Source organism: Oryzias latipes, chromosome 12, assembly GCF_002234675.1.
Source record: "Oryzias latipes chromosome 12, ASM223467v1".
NCBI lineage: Eukaryota > Metazoa > Chordata > Actinopteri > Beloniformes > Adrianichthyidae > Oryzias > Oryzias latipes.
Genome location: NC_019870.2, coordinates 20565861 through 20588359, shown reverse-complemented (window position 1 = coordinate 20588359; position 22499 = coordinate 20565861). Strand labels below are relative to the sequence as shown.

Genomic DNA, 22499 nt, shown 5'->3' with positions numbered 1-22499 from the left:
GTCGACAGCGCCTTACAAATGCCGCAGGACCCGAAACAGTGGCCGTCTGTTCTTGGTGCGGGAAGAGGGGTGGTTGGTAACCATACGCTGCGTGAAAAGGTGAAAAACCGGTGGAGTTGATTAGAGAGTTATGAGAGTATTCAGCCCAGGGTAGTTGGGATGACCAGGTGTTGGGGTTTTTTGAACACAAGGCCCGTAGGGTAGTCTCCAGATCCTGATTGCACCTCTCCACCTGGCCATTGGTTTGCGGATGAAAACCAGAACTTAGACTGACCTGGATCCCCAACAATTTACAGAATTCCTTCCAAAAGGAAGCTACAAACTGGGGCCCACGGTCTGAGACTATGTTTTGAGGAAGACCGTGCAGATGGAACACATGTTGAGCAACTAGTACAGCCATCTCCTTGGCGGATGGTAATCTTTGCAGCGGTATGGCATGAACTAATTTAGAGAATCTGTCCACGACAGTCGTGATGACTGTCTTTCCCTTAGAGCAGGGCAGACCTGTGATGAAATCCATGGCCACATGGGACCATGGTCTGGAAGGAACTGGCAGAGGATGAAGTAAACCAACAGGGGGAGTCCTAGGAGTCTTAACACTGGCACACACCGGGCATGAGGCAACAAAAGCCCTAATGTCGGAAGACATTGTGGGCCACCAAAATCTTTGAGCCACCAGGAATGCAGTCCTAGTCCCTCCTGGGTGGCAAGCCAAACGAGAAGAATGTCCCCATTTCAGGACTGACTGACGAAGGTGCGAGGGGACAAACAAACACTTTGGAGGACAACCTGAAGGTATACACGTCGGATCAGGAACAGAGGCCTTGACCTTGCGCTCCAAGGTCCACCGAACCAGTTTAGTAGGGAGAATGGTGTCGGAAGTGGTGGAGTCCTCGTCCTCCTCTCTCTGATATAAACGTGACAGAGCGTCTGGTTTGATGTTCTTGCTGCCAGGACGAAAAGAGAGGGTGAAGTTAAACCTGTCAAAGAACAACGCCCACCGAGCTTGGCGGGGGTTCAGGCGTTTGGCAGTCCGAATGTATTCTAAATTCTTGTGGTCGGTCCACACAAGAAAAGGTCTTTCAGCCCCCTCCAGCCAATGCCGCCACTCCTCAAGAGCCAACTTGACGGCAAGCAATTCTCTGTTCCCTATGTCGTAATTTCTCTCTGCAGGAGTGAGCTTGCAGGAGAAATACGCGCAGGGATGGACTTTATTATCAGAAGCCCTCTGAGACAGAACAGCCCCCACTCCCGACTCAGACGCATCCACCTCCACAATGAATTGTTTGGAGGTATCAGGCTGAGTCAAGATGGGAGCTGCAGAGAAGCGTCTTTTCAGCTCGGTAAAGGCCTTATCAGCTCCCTCTTCCCAGATAAAACGTACCTTTGCTGAAGTCAGTCTATGGAGGGGTGCAGCTACGCCACTAAAACCTCTGATGAACCGCCTGTAAAAATTGGCAAAACTTAGGAAGCGCTGGAGAGGTTTGCGCCCGGTAGGGACAGGCCAGTCCAGAACAGCCTTTACCTTGCCCTCATCCATCTGTATGGACCCCGGTGTGACTACGTGGCCGAGAAACTTAGTGTGGGTGGTGTGGAATTCACACTTTTCAGCCTTGCAATACAGTTGGTTCTCAAGCAGGCGTTGGAGTACGGCTCTGACGTGCTGCACATGAGTCTCGAGATCTGGAGAGAAGATGAGAATATCATCCAGGTACACGAACACAAAATTATTGATCATATCCTTAAGTACGTCGTTAATTAAACACTGAAAAACAGCAGGTGCATTGGTAAGTCCAAACGGCATGACCAGATATTCAAAATGACCACTAGGGGTGTTAAAGGCGGTCTTCCACTCGTCCCCCTCCCTTATGCGGACCAGATGATAAGCACTTCGGAGGTCCAATTTGGTGAAGATCTGAGACCCTTTTAGCAGATCAAAGGCGGTCTGTAAGAGAGGTAATGGATAAGTGTTCCGAGCAGTGATGTTATTCAACCCCCTGTAGTCAATGCAAGGCCGCAAACCCCCATCTCGTTTGCCTACAAAGAAAAATCCCGCTCCTGCAGGAGAAGAAGAGGGACGGATTATTCCAGCCTGAAGACTCTCCTGAATGTACTCCTCCATTGCCTCCTGCTCAGGACGAGACAGAGGATATATGTGGCCCTTAGGAGGTTGCGTCCCTGGTAGAAGGTCAATGGCGCAGTCATAGGGACGATGGGGGGGTAGAGACTTGGCCCGAATTGTACTGAACACTGCACTAAGGTCATGATAAGCGGGAGGAACAGCGTTGAGATCCAGAGGTTCAGGAGAAGGGCTCTTGACTGATGAGCGAACAGAGGCAGCAGTTAAGCAATTTAACAGACAAAATGAACTCCAGGACAATACACGCCCCGAAGTCCAGTCAATATGTGGAGTGTGTCTGCACAACCAGGGGAAACCTAAGATCACCTGTGGTTTCAAAGAGTCAACAACAAAAAAACTGCGTAGCTCTGTGTGATTACCGGAAACAGTTACTTGAATATTAACCGTACGTGCAGACACATTATGGATGACAGCCCCGTTAATAGCACGAATGAGTAAAGCAGGAGACAAATGTTCAACAGGAACCTTAAGTTCGGTTACCAACTCGTGAGAAATAAAGTCCCCATCTGAACCAGAGTCAATAAGAGTCTCCAGCTCCTTCTGGACTCCTGCATAGTTCATCAACACCTTGGTTGAGGGTCGTGAGGGTGACGAAAAAGAGGAAGTACGGCTCACCAGTTCCCTCCTTGCTGGTGAACCATGGCGTTTCCCGGGCAGGAGCGCACCAAGTGTCCAGACTGTCCACAGTACAAGCAGAGTCCAGCTCCCATACGGCGCCGTCGCTCAGCGGGAGTCAGACGTCCGGTTCCCAGCTGCATGGGCTCGGGGGGAGGAATGAACTCCTGGTGCGGAGTACTGGAACGGGATGGTGGATCACTCACGTGAAGCGGTGGGCGGAGGCTGGAGTTGCTGCGCCGCTCACGACCCCGTTCCCGCATCCTTCGATCGATACGCACCGCTAGATCAATCAACTCCTCCAGCTCCTCCGGGATCTCCCTCGCCGCCAGCTCATCCTTGAGGTTGCCGGAGAGGCCCTGAAGAAACACGTCCACCAGCGCTTCGTCCCTCCAGCGGGTGCTGGCAGCCAGAGTCCGGAAATCCACGGCGTAGTCTGCGGCGCTGCGCGCCCCTTGCTGGAGACGAAGTAGTTCCGAAGCGGCAGCTCTGTGGGTTGTAGTAGGATCGAACACCGTGAGGAGTTGGGTGGAAAACGCTCTAAAAGAGCGGCAGAGGTCGGCTCCCCGCTCCCACTCTGCCAAGCCCCATCGTTTGGCCCGACCAGTCAAAAAGCTCAGGGCAAACGCCACCTTGCTCTGCTCGGAGGGAAACTCGTCGGGATTGAAGTCGAAGTGAAGGCGACAGGAGGTGATGAAGGACCGGCAGTCCTCAGCTGTTCCGTCGAAGGGCTCGGGACGACCAGTCGGTTTTGACGGAGCGAAGACGGAGACGGGGGAACATGTTCCAGCCTGGAGAGGCGATCATGGAGTTGTTGCATACCGGACATGAAACCCCGCATCTCCCGCGCCAGGACAGACAGCTCCTCACCGGCGGCTGAGCCTCCAACAGCGGATGATCCAGGTAGGTCCCCAAGATGCGAACCTCCTGCTGGGTCGGTCATGGTCGCAGCGTAATGTTACGGCTCGTAACCGAAAAAACCCAAACGCAGGAAGGACTCGAAACCAACTGTAGTGTAGTCAAAAGATTTACTCGAAAACTCGAGGAAACAATCATCAGAGACACTGAACAAACAGGACGCTGCGACACTGAAACCAACAAGGACAGAAACTTAAATACCAAACACATAATCAGGAAACTGAAAACAGCTGAGAGGACAGGTGAACACACAGAGGGAGGAGGAGGAGGGTGCAGCTGCCAGCTGATCCATGACAGACGAGCGCGACCAGGACTCTGGCAGACGAACTGAACACCTTCTATGCTCGTTTCGAGGCTGCAGCCAAGGACGCTAGCGATGCTAATGCTAGCGTCGCTAATGCTAGCGGAACTAACGGCTGCAGACAGGAAGTCAGTACCAGTAACGCACTTATCATCTCCGAGCATGACGTGAGGAGAGCCTTCAGGAGAAACACCAGGAAAGCAGCAGGTCCAGATGGCATCTCAGGTAGAGTCCTCAGAGCCTCCGCAGACCAGCTAGCACCTGTGTTCACAGAGATATTCAACACTTCTTTATCTCAGTCGGTGATCCCTACATGCTTTAAGGAGTCTGTTATTGTTCCAGTCCCAAAGAAACCCCATCCTACTTCCCTCAACGACTTTCGACCTGTAGCCCTCACCTCAGTAGTGATGAAGTGCTTTGAGCGACTGATCAAAGATTTCATTATCTCCTCACTACCTGACACACTGGATCCACTACAGTTTGCTTACCGTTCGAACCGCTCAACGGATGACGCTATCTCTCATCTACTTCATACTTCTCTCACTCATCTGGACACTAGAAGGGGAAATTATGTTAAAATGCTCTTTGTCGATTACAGCTCAGCATTTAACACCATAATTCCCTCCAGACTCACCACCAAGTTGGAGCACCTGGGACTCAGCCCATCTCTGTGTCAGTGGATCTCCAATTTCCTAACTGGCAGACCACAGGCATGGGCGGATATGTCTCAGCTTCCATCACTCTCAACACTGGAGCCCCTCAGGGTTGTGTTCTGAGCCCTCTACTGTACTCACTGTACACGTACGACTGCGTGGCCTCCACCAACTCCACCACCATCATCAAATTTGCTGACGACACCGTTGTGGTGGGCCTGATCACTGATAATGATGAGACGGCCTACCTGAAGGAGATTGGACATCTGGAAAACTGGTGTGAGAGGAACAATCTCCTCCTAAACGTCAGCAAGACAAAGGAGTTGATATTGGACTTCGCCACAAAGCAGAAGAGGAACTACCAGACCCCCGTCATCGACAAGAGCCCAGTGGAGAAAGTGAACAGCTTCCGATACCTCGGTGTCCACATCACGCAGGACCTGTCATGGTCCTGTCACATCAACACCGTAGTGAAAAAGGCCCGGCAGCGTCTTTACCACCTTAGACGCCTGAGAGACTTTAGACTGCCCTCTTTGGTGCTTAGGAACTTTTACTCTTGCACCATAGAGAGCATCCTGATGGGAAACATCACAACCTGGTTCGGGAACAGCACCATGCGGGACAGACGAGCTCTCCAAAGGGTGGTGCGTTCAACTGAGCGCATCATTCATACCGAGCTCCCTGACCTACACTCAATCTACAGCAGGCGGTGCTGGACCAGGGCCAGGAAGATAACAAAGGACCTCAGCCACCCCAACAACGGACTGTTCTCTCTGTTGCGGTGAGGAAAGCGATTCCGCTCTCTGAAGGCCAACACAGAGAGACTGAGGAGGAGCTTCTTCCCGCAGGCGATACGGTCTCTTAATCAGTAATCATGGACACTATACACACAAGCCACTTTCACATATGTCACTTTTAGAGCATATTTGCACACATTCAGACATTCTGTTTTTATGTTTTTATATATCTATATTCCTATATTTTATATCTATTTTCCTATTGATATTCTCTCTTGTTTGAGGTCGCGGGCGGTCGCCTAAGCATTTCACTGCACATTGTACGCTGTATGATTGTGTGTGTGACAAATAAAATTTGAATTTGAATTTGAATTTGAATTTGTTTACAGGCTGGATGGAGAAAATGTTTGTGGATAAAAATAAGATAATTTTTGTATGTGGGGATTTTAACATTGACCTTTTGAATCATCATAAGATTAAAGCAGTTGAAGAATTTATTAAGACCATGTACAGCATTAGCTTATTTCCAAGAATTACAAAACCAACTAGGATAACTGCAAGTTGTGCAACATTAATTGATGATATATTTTTCAATGACACTGAAAATAAAACGGTTAATGGGTTGCTAATTAATGAAATCAGTGACCATCTTCCTGTTTTCACAGTTTATGACAGTAGTTATATCAACCACAGGTTGTATTTCTCAATGGGATACAGAAGAATTAAAACAGAAACCTCCATCAATGCATTTAAAGCTGAGCTACTTGAGCATAATTGGGATGTAATTTATCAAAAAGATAAATAGTATTTTTTACTGATATTTGGTTCGTTGTATTATAAACATTGTCCAGTTTAAAAATTCAAGAAAAAAATTAGGTATTTCCATTATCCATGGATTACAAAAGGATTACAAAATTCTTGTGTGAAGGAAATTGTTTCATTATTATCATTATTTAAATATATTTGTTTAAATGTTAACTCAGATTGACCTTTTTACCTTTTTAGACAGCTTTGTGTGGTTGTTTATCTGTTTCTCATCCCCAGCTAGGAAAAGGGGGTTTTACGACACACTGTCCTGAGCACATAAGGAATACTGTTTGAAGTTAGAATCCACCAAAATGGGTCATTATACGACACCCCCTAATGAACTTTTCTCTTTGTCTGGAAATTGTAACCTCCTACTTGAATTCTTAATAAAAGCAGCACAGGGAGAGGAAGTCCTTTGGAGAAGAGAAGCCTGGTGGATGTTTTCTGTCGCATTTGCTTCTTCTCCCTCGTGCATGAGAAACTTGATTCTTGTTTTGGTCTAGATGCATTTATCTGACAGCAAAAGAGAATACCCTTTAACAACTACTTACAAAAGTACGGTGGCTGAGAGGTGCAAGACACGCTTACATTTAAGATACAGCAACATCAAATCCCAGTACAAATGAACAAATCACGAAACACAACAGCAAATCATGAAACACGACAGCAAATCATGAAACACAACAGCAAATCACGAAACACAACTGCGAATCACGAAACACAACAGCAAATCATGAAATAAAACAGCAAATCACGAAACACAACAGCAAATCACAAAACACTACAGCAAATCACGAAACACAACAGCAAATCACGAAACAACAGCAAATCACGAAACACAACAGCCAATCACGAAACACAACAGCAAATCACGAAACAACAGCAAATCACGAAACACAACAGCAAATCACGAAACACAACAGCAAATCACGAAACACAACAGTAAATCACGAAACACAACAGCAAATCACGCAACACAACAGCAAATCACGCAACACAACAGCAAATACTAAAACACAACAGCAAACCACGGAACACAACAGCAAATCACGCAACACAACAGCAAATACTAAAACACAACAGCAAACCACGGAACACAACAGCAAATCACGCAACACAACAGCAAATCACGCAACACAACAGCAAATACTGAAACACAACAGCAAACCACGGAACAAATGACAGAGTCCTGAAACACAAAAGCAATTTTGGGTGAAAACTAACAAATACTGAATTACAAAAACAATCTCGATACAAATGAACAAATCCAGAAACACAACAAGGAAAGCGGAGAAACGGCGTCTAACTGAAACGGAACGTCCTGAATCCCGGAAGTGACGGAATATAAAACTAATTGTGTATTATTTTTTACATTTCCTTATTACTGTCTTTTTTATGTGGACATTTTCAATACATGAGACAGTCCAAAAGCATTTCTTCAATTGTATTAGTACAATAATGTTATCCTAGGCACTTTAACATTGGGAGTTGGGTCATCTAGACCCACTAGACAGTCCTCTGAACCTTTTTTCTTCAATGATTTGTGATCTTCACTGGTGTCCATGGATTATATGAAATCTTTCCACCTTTATCCACCTTTGTCATTGTAGGAATAACACATCAATGTAAGGGTTGGGTCATCTAAGATAGCACAAGGGATAAAAATTACAACAACTTTTAAGAAGGTAAAGTTTTTGCTTTTCCGGTATTAAGTGTATTCCCTCTCCGTTAAGACCACTCTAGCAAGAATGCTTCAGGACTGTTTCATGTATTTAAAATGTCCACATAAAGAAAACAGTAATTAATAACATTTAAAAAAATCATACACAATTGATTTGCTGTTGTGTTTCAGTATTTGCTGTTGTGTTTCGTGATTTGCTGTTTTGTTTCATGATTTGCTGTTGTGTTTCGTGATTTGCTGTTGCGTTTCAGTTCTTGCTGTTGTGTTTCAGTTCTTGCTGTTGTGTTTCATGATTTGCTGTTGTGTTTCATGATTTGCTGTTGTGTTTCGTGATTTGCTGTTGTGTTTCGTGATTTGCTGTTGTGTTTCGTGATTTGCTGTTGTGTTTCCGTATTTGCTGATGTGTTTCCGTATTTGCTGTTGTGTTTCATGATTTGCTGTTGTGTTTCGTAATTTGCTGTTGTGTTTCGTGATTTGCTGTTGTGTTTCATGATTTGCTGTTGTGTTTCCATATTTGCTGTTGTGTTTCGTGATTTACTGTTGTGTTTCCGTATTTGCTGATGTGTTTCCGTATTTGCTGTTGTGTTTCGTGATTTGCTGTTGTGTTTCGTGATTTGCTGTTGTGTTTCGTGATTTGTTGTTGTGTTTCATGATTTGCTGTTGTGTTTCATGATTTGCTGTTGTGTTTCAGTATTTGCTGTTGTGTTTCATGATTTTCTGTTGTGTTTCAGTATTTGCTGTTGTGTTTCGTGATTTGTTCATTTGTACTGGGATTTGCTGTTGCTGTATCTTAAATGTAAGCGTGTCTTGCACCTCTCGGCCACCGTACAAAAGAGAACCAAAGAGGCAGAAATTAAATCTAAAAAATGCAAAAATAAATTAACACAGGTCATTAGAACATGTAAGAAGGAATATTATGGAAAACCTTTAGAGGAAAACAAAAGTAATATAAAAAAAACATGGGGCATACTTAATACTATTCTAAGAAGGGAAAACAAGGAAGACTCCTATCCAAAGTACTTCATTAGTAAGGACAAAGAAATAAATCAAATGGAGGATATTGCTAAAAGATTTAATGATTTTTTTGTAAATGTGGGACCTGAATTATAAAAACAAATTCCAGATCCAGGAACATTTTGAAAGGAAGTTCAAATATGAATTGACAGAAATCCGAGTTCAATGGCTCTTAACGCAGTGACTGAAAATGAAATATTAAAGACAGTGAGAGGAATGAAGGGTAAATTCTCTACTGATGTTAATGACATTATGGACATGGCTTTGGTGAAAACAGTAATCAATGGAATTATGAAACCATTAGAAGATGTTTTTAATTTATCATTCCAAAGAGGTTCATTTTCTAATCAAATAAAAATAGCAAAAGTTATACCATTGTACAAAACCGGGAACAAGCATTACTTCACAAACTATAGGCCAGTTTCTATGTTACCACAGTTATCAAAGATACTAGAAAAAATGTTCATAACTAGATTGAACTCTTTCATCAAAAAGCACATGATACTGGACGAGGACAGTATGGGTTCAGGTCAAATCAATCAACATCACTGGCCCTGATGAATGTAATAGAAAATATAAAAAATGCAATTGATAATAAAAAACATGTAATCGGGGTCTTTATTGATTAAAAAAAGCTTTCAACACAATTAACCACTGTATGTAAGTAATAAATTGGAACGGTATTGCATTAAGGGGTTAGTGTTAGACTGGATCAGAAGCTATTTGAGATTCAAGATTCAAGAAGTGTTTATTGCCATATTCAGTGAAGTTTCACAGAATTGGAATTTGCTTTGGTGCCAGTGTGCAACATAAAAAAAAGAACAACAGTAAGCAACAATGTAAAATGACACAATGGTCAGAACAATAAATAAATAGACAGTGATGAAAGTCTTCCGGGAATTCCCGGAAATCCGGGTTTTTGAGCAAACCGAACGTACTTTCCGGGAAATAAAGACCTGATCTCTACGGACAAATCGCTTTCCGGATTAAAAAATGGTCTGAAATCAGCTAATTTTAGCTTTATTTTCTATATTTCTCCGCAGATCACTTCCTCTATGGTCGTGGCCATCTCTCGTCTTCCCGGCCTAATTGACCAATGACGGGACGTTTTAGTTGCTTTCGGATGCGTCGACGGGTCTGATTGGCTCTGTCTGCACCACGTGGTCAGCGTGACTTGCTTCCCTAGAGACCAAAACTGGCGGACCCACGCTAAACTTTCACAAACACATCTGAAGAGTTTGCGATCAAATTTGTGTTAAAATAATGGCAGGCATCGTCATTATTGAGCGTGGTCACGACCTCAGTTGTGAGAAGACGATAAAAAACAAATTGAAGTGGTCTTGGCTGGAAAAAAAAGATTTTTAAGGTAGTGTAGGTCAAATACTTTTTTGTGTAAAATAATCTCAAAACCACATTTTGAAATAATTTCAATTTTAGTTTTGAGTTTCAGTTTTTATTTTGAATACATTTCTTTATCTAATTTATTTGTATTTCCTAATTACCATGATTTAGTTCAGTATAGTTGACATTAATTATAAGTATTTGATGGTTTGGACCCGCACTCCCTAAAAAAATAATGTTTACAATGTTTAGCTTAGTTTGTATGTTTGTTTTGATATTTCCCAGATTACTTAGTATTGGTGTTAAAGAATTGATGTATTATGTTATAGAATTATAGTTTAAAGCAGATCCCATATTTTGATGTAATTATAGTTTGAGAAAACAGTGCAAGTGGATGTTGTACATCAGTCATTTCTAAAGCAGAAATAATGTATAAATAACTGAGGTATTTTCATAGAATATCATAGTTACTGGTGTTCTTTTTGCCATTTGGGGCTTTGATGTTACTATATTTTAGCAATTGTATGTTTTGCAGCTTTAAGGAAAAGCGTAGATTGTAGGATTGTGTTACTTTGAGCAATTTTCCAAATTCTTTTTTGGGACCAGCAAGTCCTTAATGGAGAGTCAAACTAGGGGTTTGAATGACAAATCATGATGCTCCAATTAGTCTTAGTTTCTTGATAAAGAAGTGAATAACTAGCTGCCAGAATGCACCAGAATGCATCTAAGACCACGTATTTTTCCAAAATTTCGCTCTGTGCCCGCCATATCGCTCAAAGAAAAGTTCAGGGATTTTTTCCTTACCTGACTTTCATCACTGATAGAGTAAGTTGTGAAAACAGTGCCAAAAACAGTGCAAACTGAGAATGATCAAGGTGTGGGTAGTGGGCTGGTGACTGAGTGGACATAGAAGTGAAGTTTAAGGGGGGGGGGGATTTAAAAGGTGTTCATAATTCTGACTGCAGAGGGAAAGAAACTGTTCTTGTGTCTTAAGGTTCTGGTCCTAATGGACCTTAGCCTCCTGCCTGAAGGGAGTAGTTCCAGTAGATCATGTCCAGGGTGAGAAGGGTCGGCAGCTATCCGGCCTGCGCGTCCCCGGGTTCTGGAGACATACAGTTCCTGGACAGATGGAAGGCTGCAGCTGATCACCTTCTCTGCTGAGTGCACAATACGCTGCAGTCTGTTAATGTCCCTGGTTGTGGCTCCAGCGTACCACACTGTGATGGAAGAGGTGAGGATGGACTCAATGATGGCCGTGTAGAACTGCACCATCATCTGGGCCGGCAGCTTGGCTCTCTTCAACTGCCGCAGGAAGCACATCCTCTGCTGAGCAACAGAAAGCAGTTTGTAAAGGTTGAAGGTGCTTGTTCCCAATGTTTGGACATTGTTTGTGGTGTTCCTCAGGGGTCGGTTCTGCGACCAATATTATTTATTTTATATATAAATGATTTATTTAAGGTTTCTAATAAATTACGGTTAGTTTTATTTGCTGACGACACAAATGTTTTTTGTGATGGGGATGATCTGCAGCAAATCATAGAAATTGTTAAGAAGGAGATGGAAAAACTGAAGCTGAAAATTTAAGTAAAACAAAAATGATGTTACTTGGTCACCATAATGATAAAAGATATCAACAAAGACATGCACATAAATGGGGTGAAATTTGAAAAAATGTATGAAAATACATTTCTTGGGGTCATAATTGATGAAAAACTAACCTGGAAAGTACATATTAGGTACTTACAAACTAAACTATCCAGACGTATTTCTGTGTTGAATAAAGAAAAACTGGTTCTGGACCACAAATCACTCCACATGTTACACTGTACATTGGTATTACCATATTTTTCTTATTGTGTAGAGGTTTGGGGGAACAACTCTAAAACAACATTACATTTACTTTCAATACTTCAAAAGAGAGCAATACGAATCATACACAAAGTCAATAACCTTGAGCACACAAACAAATTATTCATACAATCAAAATTACTAACATTTTATGATCTAGTAGAGTATTATACCGCTCAAATAATATTCAAGGCAGAAAACAATTTATTACTGACGAATGTCCAAAGGGAAAAAAAAACATTTCTCATACATAAAGTACAAATAAAAAAAGATTTTTGTTTCAATTTGTGGAAAAGAACCACTAAATGCTTGAAGCAATGTCCAAACATAAAATAATTTAAGAATAAATACAGAAATATGATCATTTATAAATATGTACAAATACAAAACAATACAGAACATCAGCATTTGTAAATCTGCATACGTAGAAAATACATTTTGTTATTCATATGTGTGTTTTTTGGAAATGAGAATTACATGTGCAGCTGTAACCAAATATACACTTGGGTAGGGCACTGGACTTTGATGGTGGTTGTACTGGGTTTAGTTAGGAAAGTAAGGACTTCATGTAAAGGGGGTGAGAGTTTATAAGATTTTTCTTCTTCTCACTCCGTTTTGGACTTGTGTTGTTTATATAATTTTGTCTTATATAATTTTGTCTTATCTTGTTTTATATAATTTTCTTGTTTTATATAATTTTTGTATTGTTTTTGTCTTATTTTCTTATTCTACACTTGTTTTCACTTGTCAAAAATAAAAAGGTTACTTACTTCCTTACCCCCAGCCTCAAGGGATCCCCAGGACCTCATATCTCTTTCTTGTTTTTGTCCACCATGGCGTGCAATTGTTTGTCATTTTTGTTCCACCCTGACACACCAGAGGGTGTCTTCTGCTGGTTTTCCTCTTGCACTTTCACTGAACTGTAGATGGCGCCTTGGGGGGAAATGCTTTCTGTCGGCCACCAAATGGCTTCAAGTTCTCAATTTGTTTTCCACCCTGGTACACAAGGGGTCATCTTTTTCCTGTTTTCCTCATCCTCATATCAGCTCTTGTCTCTATTTTTCTCTTTCTGTGCTGGGATCTTAGTCTGACCTTATATCTATCTATCTATCTATGAAATGTTTTTCACTTCACAGGTGTGCCCTGTCAGGTTTAATAAGTGTGATTTTTAACCTTATAAATGGGGTTGTGTTGTGCAGAAGTCCGATGGATACACAGCTGATAGTCCTACTGAATGGACTGTTAGAATTTGTACTATGGCAAGAAAAAAGCAGCGAAGTACAGACAAACGAGTGTCCATCATTACTTTAAGAAATGAAGGTCAGTCAGTCCGCAAAATTGGGAAGTCTTTGAAATTGTCCCTAAGTACAGTCATAAAAACCATCAAGCGCTGCAAAGAAAGTGGCTCACATGCGGACCGCCCCAGGAAAGGAAGACCAAGAGTCACCTCTGCTGCGGAGGATGAGTCCATCCGAGTCACCAGCCTCAGAACTCCCAAGTTAACAGCAGCTCCGATTAGAGAGCAGGTAAATGGCACACAGAGTTCTAGCAGCAGACACATCTCTACAATAACTGTTAAAAGGAGACTGGCCTTCATAGTAGAAAATATGCTAGGAAACCATTGCTAAAGAAAGGCAACAAGCAGAAGAGACCTGTTTGGGCTAAAGAACACAAGGAATGGACGTTAGACCAGTTGAAATCTATGCTTTGGTCTGATGAGTCCAAATTTGAGATTTTTGGTTCCTACCAAAAATCGCACAAAATCTTTGTGCGACGCAGAAAAGGTGAACGGATGGACTCTACATGCCTGGTTCCCGCCATGAAGCATGGAGGAGGAGGTGTGATGGTGTGGGGGTGCTTTGCTGATGACACTGTTGGGGATTTATTCAACAGGACAATGACCCAAACACACTTCCAGGCTGTGTAAGGGCAATTTGACCGAGAAGGAGAGTGATGGGGTGCTGCGCCAGATGACCTGGCCTCCACAGTCACTGGACCTGAACCCAATCAAGATGGTTTGGGGTGAGTTGGACCGCAGAGTGAAGACAAAAGTACCAAGAAGTGCTAAGCATCTCTGGGAACTCCTTCAAGACTGTTGGAATACCATTTCAGGTGACTACCTCTTGAAGCTCATCAAGAGAATGCAAAGAGTGTGCAAAGCAGTAATCAAAGCAAAAGGTGGCTACTATGAAGAACCTACAATTTGACATATTTTCAAACTTTTTTGTTATGTATATAATTCCTCATGTGTTAATTCACAGTTTTGATGCCTTCAGTGTGACTCTACAATTTTCATAGTCATGAAAATAAAGAAAACTCTTTGAATGAGAAGGTGTGTCCAAACTTTTGGTCTGTACTGTATATTATTAATAGAGCTTTGGTAACAGTGTTGTCCTCTTTTGTGAGATCAAAAAAGTTTATGTTTTATTTCTTTCTCACCAATGTGGTGAATAAAAAAAACAAAAATGTGTTTAAAAGGAATATCAAAAATTAAAACATTAATAGAGTCATGTTTGTTCAAGTATTTGCCACAGTATGCCATAGTTTTTACAGTATGAATAGACGTCTGTTTGCGAGACTCCTGGAAACTGCTCAAAAGTGGAAAACTCCATTATCCCTATAGTTAAATAATAACCAAGTCCAGAATAAGTGCTGCTGGTTGGCTACGAAGATTTATTGTTTTACGGTTACTTGCCCAGTTAGATGTTTATTACCAGTTTGTGAGTCAAATTTTCCTTAGATATTATTAATGTGAGGCTGAGAATAAGCTAGCATCTGGTTGTTTCATTATTACTGGATTGTTTCCATGGAAAATTTGCTAAGAAGCCCACTGTTGGCCATGATAAAGGAATGGAAACTGGGTGTCCCTCAGGGATATGGCTTTGCTGTTCCATCAGGAAAGATGTGTTGGTTCTGCAATGCTTATCTAAAAATTGTCAATCACAGACACACACATTTGTATTGTAAAAGACTTGATCCAGTCTGTATTTTATCAATTTCTGTAGTTTTCTCCTTGACACCTAAATTTATTTCCATCTATAAAAAAAATCACTTCTGTTTTTGGATTCAAATAGACGGTAAATTAAGGTAATTTTGGAGCTGAAATAGTTTGATGGATCAATGGGCATCAAGGGGATAAAACAACATAAACACTTTGCGTATTATGATGTTGTATACATTTATATATATAAATATATATAAAGTTGTGGAAAAAATAACATCAAGCTAAGAGAAATAAGAAATCTTTCAATTTTATCTACAAAACATCACATACATAATTTTATTATCTTTTTTTTTCATTATTAAATTCAATTCAATTCAATTTTATTTGTATAGCCCAAATTTACAACAACAGTCGTCTCAATGGGCTTCGTACTGGTAATTGTAGAATAAAATCTAAAATCAAAAGGCTCATAAATGCATAGAATTCAATAGGGGAATACTAAACTTAAATAACTAAACAAAATAAACTAAACTCGGCATCCCTGCCCTTTGACCCTCCTTCGCCGTAAAAACAAACTTAAACATTAAAGTGTTTAAGTTTGTTTTTCCCACCAAAATTCATTTATTCTGATATTGTAAACTAGGTGCACAACCAAAACACTGTATTAAGACAAAATTTCCAAAGATGAAAAACATCCAAAAGTTTTATTTTCTTTTGGCAGTAAATTAGAAAAATTAAACCTTTGTCACCAATTTTTTGCACTTGTAGTTCTGGACGTGATGTCTGCTGTCGCTGGGGTTAAATAGCACGTCGGAGTTGCACTGGAGTTGCTGTGTGAGAGAAAAATAAAGAAACTTTATTTAAGTAAATGTGTCTCACTTCCAATTTTTTTAACTTCCATGTAATGTTTTTTGCTCTATTTGATCAGGCAAATAAGGACTTTCAAAATACAATATGCTCAAACAATTGAAAAAATGAATCACATTCACTTGGATTTACCCTTTTTGTAAGAGTGCAGTTGTTCAGATCATGATTTCCTGAGTTGAGACACTTGGTTCTCCCCAGGACCATGTCAACCTTGAAGTTGATGGCATTGGTAACCTGAAAACAATCAGCAACAGGCAGACGTCCAATGATACTCTGTGAAACAACTTCATTCTCTTTGTAAACAATGGAGCAAACCTGTCTTTTGGCACTGCTGACTAAGATGAGTTTGAACATCTTTTTGTACTTGGCTTTTGAGTTGATTGTCCTCACGACATGTTGAGCTGCATCCTGAACATCAGCTGACTCCGGATTAATTTCAACCCATCCACCCAGCATATAACTCTTCTCTGCTTGAAAGGAACAGACAGAAATCTAAATTATTGTATTTCTTGTTGTATAAGTCACAGTTTTTTGGCATAGTTTGGCTTGTAATGCGACTTAAACCCAGATGCAGCTCCCACTGCAGGAGTGAAGTGCACCGGGAGAGACTCTGAAGGATCTGGTAAACGCAGACACGGGGATGTGCCTGCCGGCTCCTCTGTAGAGCTCCCCAAAACATATGAACCCTAGATACTTGCTCAACATCATCCTTGTCTTTCCATGATGTGGTAAGGAATGAAGTCCTGAAAAACGTTGGAGGTTGCTCCATGGCCCGGGCGTCAAGGCTTTGAGCAGTAAATTTGACAGGCGTCAAAAGAGAGGTGGCAGACGTGAATTTTCAGACCGAGTCCACTGAATCTCGTCCGGATCAAATCCTGAAGCTTGCGTTTGGTCTGTATTCAGACTGATGTCAAATGTACTTTCCTGTTTCAAACCAAAACCTGTAAACAAAACCATGTGACTACAAATCTCTTCATTCATGGCCAGGAAATATAAGGGTGGGTCAAAGCAGCTAGAGACAGAAATTATGGAAGTTCTGCACTTTGCAGTCCTTGTTAGGATAGTTAACTTATTAAAACTCAGTGGCGGAATATGCATTACACACCTGGGCCTTCAGTAGTTATGTCTGAATCACTCAACCCCCTGTTAACCATTTTTGTGTCTAAATAAACTGAATAAACAAAACTGTAAACAAATCTCGCCATGCAACTACAGCCAGCATAAAACATTGAAAACAATCACATACATTTGGAATATTATTTGTTATATTTATCATTTCACTCATCAAAAAATCAGATTTTTTGAAGACAAAATCCGTCTTCCTCTCTTTCTTCAAAAACAGCTAGCCAAGTTTTTCCAGTTGGAGTTCTGCTTAGGTTTTAATTCGTTTAAGGAGCTGAAACTGTCCGCTCGATAGAGGCAGTGGACCCGGCGATGGTCAGCGCCAAACACACTAATCTGTACAGTTGCTTCATGATATCACTCAGATTTTTCTGATGAAGGAAGTAAAGGAGATCAGAGGGACATTTTCCTGCAAAATCATCCATGGCGTACATTACAGTCAGCTCTGTTTTTAACTAAGACAGATCAAAAAGTGCTCTGTGGTTTTGTGTAAAACTGGGCAAGGCTGCGTGTGACTTCCTGAAACTGCTCTCCAATCAGAAGGTCTGAATGCTGTGAAGTTGCCTAAGCCTGCTAGAAGGCCCTGCATACACCACCTCAAAATCTGATTAGTTGAAAGAAATGAATGACCGACATTGATTTCGCATTACAGGACCTTCGGGACGGAGAGTGAAGACCCTTACCCTGCCTGGCAACAAAGGATAGCTGAAATGCGGTTAGTTGAATAGTCCAATGTAAAAATACGTTTGTCTGGAAGCAGCATAACCATCATAAACACAATAAAAGAGATCAGACAGACCATTCAGAATGATTTAATGAGTATGCATGGACAAAATATAATTAACACATGATTCAGAAATTTTTGGCCTTCAGAGAAGGCCTTGAAGGCCCTGATGGCCCACCACTGTTAAAACATTATATTTCAATGACCAATTTTAATGCCTGTACAAACGTCATGTTGTAAGGTGGTTGCCAAGAGGACGTCAGCTATGAAGGTACGCTGATATGTGTTTAGGACATGTTGTGAAACTTCTTGGACTTGAAATGAGAACCAATGTGTATCACGTTGAAAGTTGTTTTAATGAGCCAGCATTCATCCGACCACATTTCAGTGAGTTGCTGCGTAACATGACACAGAAAAGCATGTAAGAATTGTTTTCAGCTATGTTAAAATAAACGTTCTAACAAATAAACAGCTTTCTTTCGGATAAAATGACAATCGTTGCTTTACATTTGTCTACAACTCATCGGCTCCTTCATTGTTAATCTGTTTACATCATGGGACAACCGGCTATGCTGGCCATTGTGGTCCAGTCTTTCTGCTCTGAACACGGATTGTATTCCGCTTAGGTGTATTCAGACAGAATTTTTTTTCCATATTATCGAAGGAAACAAACTTGGATTCAATTTAAGCGGACCGAAAATGCTTTTGTTAAATATATTTCTCTCAAGAATGTGACTTATATTTTCTTTCTTCTTAATTATGCATTTTTTGGCACTTGGCTTTTACTCCAGAGCAACTTATAGTCTAAAAAATACATTAATCATTTTCAGTTGTCAAGCTTGGAGGAGGAGTTGCGGTTATTATTATTTAAAAATGAGACAGAGCAGTTGAAATCTGGTTACGGTTGTCTGTTTAAACTTGTAATTTGGTTTCTCTGGAAACCTTTCCCACAGAAACCACATGAGTGGATGTGAAAACACCCAGGGACACCAACTTGTTACAAAGGTACACTCACAGCTAACTGTTCGGCTTTTATTCGCATTGAAGTAATTGTTTCACACTGATTTATAACCTGTTTTTTTAATTGACAAACAAACTATATCTATTTGGAGGATGTATTTGTACCTGAGTTAAACAGGCAGGGTACAGGACACATTGTTATTTTTAAAGCCTGCACTCTGTCACTTTAAATAGCGATTCAACAATGATGAATCATTGCAGCCGATCCCAGCCTTGTGACTCACAGTGTCCAGCCACACTACAGCATGCTGTCACTGTCTACACACCATGAACATGAAAGCACAGTTTGGTGCCACGTAGTCACACAGAAAGGTTTATTTTAGGGCAAAATGTAGCTTGAAAAAAGTTATGTTGCTTGAATTTAATCAGTGTTAAATACATTTTTCCTTGAAATCTGATAGAATGAAGCACTTAAGTGATTACATTCATGAAATTTATTGAGCAATAGCCCATCTTTTTCCAGATTGTCTGAGTTCCTGTGGGATTACTACAAGTGAATTTCTGGTTATAATTTTTGATACGGATGTTCTTTAACCGGTTATGCTAGGTTCATAAGCAGCTGTGTTTATACAACAGATCAGAATGTCTGTTATATTTACGAGTTCAAAAGCATTACATTAAGTAAGCAAAGTTATGGGCAACGTTATTCCACGTGTTTATGCAATGTTATTCCTGTAATTACTTATACTTACCGGCTTGGATGACTTCCTCCACATCATGATATCCCACACACAGCTGAACAACTGACAGACAGACCAGCACTGAAAAAGGCAGCGACATCTCTGCAGTACCTTTCTCTGCGCCTTTGTTAAAAAAAAGAAACATCCAGCTTCACAAGAGACAAAACAACACCAGAGAGAGCTGGTGTTGTACAAAGTCAAAAAGTAAAAACCAATATTATTTAGTTAGATTAGATACCTTTGTTCTGTTTAAAAATGGCTGTCCTGACTTGTAAAAGTAAAACAATAAGAAGGAAAATGCAGTGAATGAGGCAAAGTTAGGGAAAGACCAGCAGAGAAGGTGCAGCCTGTAACTGTGAGTGTTCAGCATTTAAACTCTGGCATGTTTAGCCAGGCGGTGAAAACCACACCCATCTGCTGCTGGCCATTGTATGGGTGTTTTTTTTTTAAACATTTTTTTCCAGAAATGTGTGTGTGTGTGTGTGTGTGTGTTTGCATTCCATTGTTACGTTGCTGATACGCTATACTATCACCTGCCTTGACTCACATATGAACTGAATTGTCATCCCATTCCTAACCCATAGAGTTCAATGTGATGTTGGTCCACCTTTTTGCAGCTATTACAGCTTCAACTTCTGGGAAGGTTGAGGAGTGTTTCTTTTAGGAATTTTGAACCATTCTTCCAAAAGCTCATTAGTGAGGTCAGTCACTGATGTTGGTGGAGATGGCCTGGCTCTCAGTCTCCGCTCATCCCAAAGTTGTTCTATCGGTTCACAGTTCACGGACATCAGACTCTGTCATCCATGTCTTTATGGACCTTTCTTTGTGCACTGGTGCACAGTCATGTTGGACTGTGCACTGGGCAGCAGTGGCTCAGGCGGTTGAGCGGGTCGTCCAATGATCAAAGGGTCGGCGGTTCGATCCCCGCTTCCCCCAGCCAACTGTCGTTGTGTCCTTGGGCAAGACACTTCACCCCCCTTGCCTCTAATGTGGCTCCACTGGTGTTTGAATGTGCATGACTGCCCCGGTGATGGTCAGAGGGGCCGTAGGCGCGAACTGGCAGCCACGCCTCTGTCAGTCTGCCCCAGGGGAGCTGTGGCTAAAACAGTAGCTTACCATCACCAAGTATGAATGAGGAGTGACTAGATAATAGACACAATGTAAGCGCTTTGAGTGACTTGAAAAGCGCAGATAAATCCAATCAAGAAGAAGAAGCAGAAGAGGATTAGACCCACTCCAACTATTCCCACAAGGTTGGGAGCATGGAATTGTCCAAAATGTTTTGGTATCCTGAAGCATTCAGAGGTCCTTTCACTGGAATTAAGGGGCCAAGCCCGAGAACTAAAAAACAAGCCCACACCATAATTCCTCCAGCACCAAATTTCAAGCTTGGCACAACACAGCCCCAAATGTACCATTCTCCTGGCCACTGCCAAACCCAGACTCGTCCATTAGATTGCCAAAAGGAATCATCACTCCAGAGAAGGCATCTTCACTGAGTCTAGTGGCGGTGTGCTTTACACCACTGCATTCAACGCCCTGCATTGCACCTGGTGATGAGATGCAGCTGCTTAGCCATGGAAACACATTCTACTAAGCTCTCTGCATACTGTAGTTGGGCTAATCTGAAGGTCACATGAAGTTTGGAGCTCTGTAGTAATTGACTGTGCAGAAAGTCAGTGACCTCTTTGCACTATGCGCTTCAGCATCCCCTGACTCAGTCAGTTTACCTGGCCTACCACTGTGTGGCTTAGTCAGCTGGATTCTGGTTTAGTGAAGATGGGTGCCATGGCTGTCCTACAAGGTCTCCTCCTTACTCTGTTCTCTGTAGGCCAGGGGGAAAACAGAAAAACCTGGTTCTGTAACTGAGGTAGGGTGTTGGAGAAGCCTGGTTGCTTAGGCAGATTTCTCCAAGGGAAATCAATTTTTTTGTGTGTGCACAATGGAAGCAGATACTCAACATTTACCTTTGAAAGCAGATAAGATACTAAACAAAAGGGGAGGTTATTTACACTAGACAGCAGAGCTGTTGAAACCTGGTTACTGTTGTCTGTTTAAACTTGCATATTGGTTTCTGTGGAAACCAGATTTCCCACAGAAACCACCGGAGTAAATTTGAAAACACTCAGGGACACCAACTTGTTATCAAAGTACGATCACAGCTCATTGTTCAGCTTGTACTTGCATTTAAGTAATTGTTTCACACTAATAAATAACCTGTTATTTTTAATATTATGCAAACTAGAAACTTGGATCTGTAACCAGATAGCAGGATTTAGAGAAACCACGTTTTCCAAGGTCAATTTACTTCAGATAATTCAACTTTCTAATCTCCTGACACTCAGCACTGAAATTTCAAATTAGAGAGAACCAAAGAACCATTGAATACTGCACGGGTGCCCACACTCCTTTTGAGATGACAAGCTCCAAAAGATATACCCATAGATGTATCTTTGTGTGCACCAAAGGTACTTGGACAGTTTCTTAGGTGTAAAATGTCATGTTTGTGTAGTAATAATTCAAAAACTACACAGTAAGAGTACAAAAATCTTTATATAACTTTATGTACAACACAAAGTGTTTCATCATGAAAACAAAAAGCAGTGACATTTCTAAAGCACGGTTGGCTGAACCACAACTGAACAAAGAGAGAAGCGCGTGGACAATGCTGCCTGAGTGGGCTCGAACCCCCTGGCAGGAACAAAGGACATGGCAACAGGCCTTGTTGAAGGACTGCTGGGTCAGATGGGGTGTCTCGCTTCTAATGGAGGAGGCCCGCGGGCCTGCCTGGGCCTCAATAAACAATCCTGCAGCCCGGACTGGTCCTCGGCTGGTGACCCGTCACGCAGCGGGGTCTGTGGCGGTGTTCTGATGGCAGGAAAAATGTGCACTCAGAGTAGTTAAACAGTGCTGTATGTCTCTAAGGACATTCGGTTGGCCATTCTCATGTTATGACATTTAAAAATATATATATATTTATGTAGTTTTGATGGCCTGTGATCTACCCGCATGATTGACATAATGAGCACTTCTGGGATCCTGGATGTGCGCCGTACTAATAAAAAAATACTTTTATTAGTGTGCGGA

General features: G+C 41.6%; 1 protein-coding gene across 4 annotated transcripts; it reads right to left on the bottom strand.

Annotated features, from left to right (window-relative positions):
* Nucleotides 1-15674: 15674 nt before the first annotated feature.
* Nucleotides 15675-19784, bottom strand: LOC101169220 (cystatin-F). Of its 4 annotated transcripts, XM_011481960.2 has the most exons (5): nt 19651-19784; nt 19425-19535; nt 16182-16336; nt 15999-16100; nt 15675-15829 (listed from the first exon to the last, which is right to left on the bottom strand). In XM_011481960.2, the coding sequence occupies exons 2-5, from the start codon at nt 19510-19512 to the stop codon at nt 15734-15736; spliced, it is 441 nt and encodes a 146-aa protein (XP_011480262.1). In that variant the 5' UTR covers nt 19513-19535; nt 19651-19784; the 3' UTR covers nt 15675-15733. The 4 variants fall into 4 exon arrangements, with proteins under 4 accessions (XP_011480262.1, XP_011480261.1, XP_004074921.1 ...); XM_011481959.3 differs by having other exon boundaries at nt 19425-19778; XM_004074873.4 differs by having other exon boundaries at nt 16182-16333; nt 19425-19777.
* Between the last annotated feature and the right edge of the window lie 2715 nt (nt 19785-22499).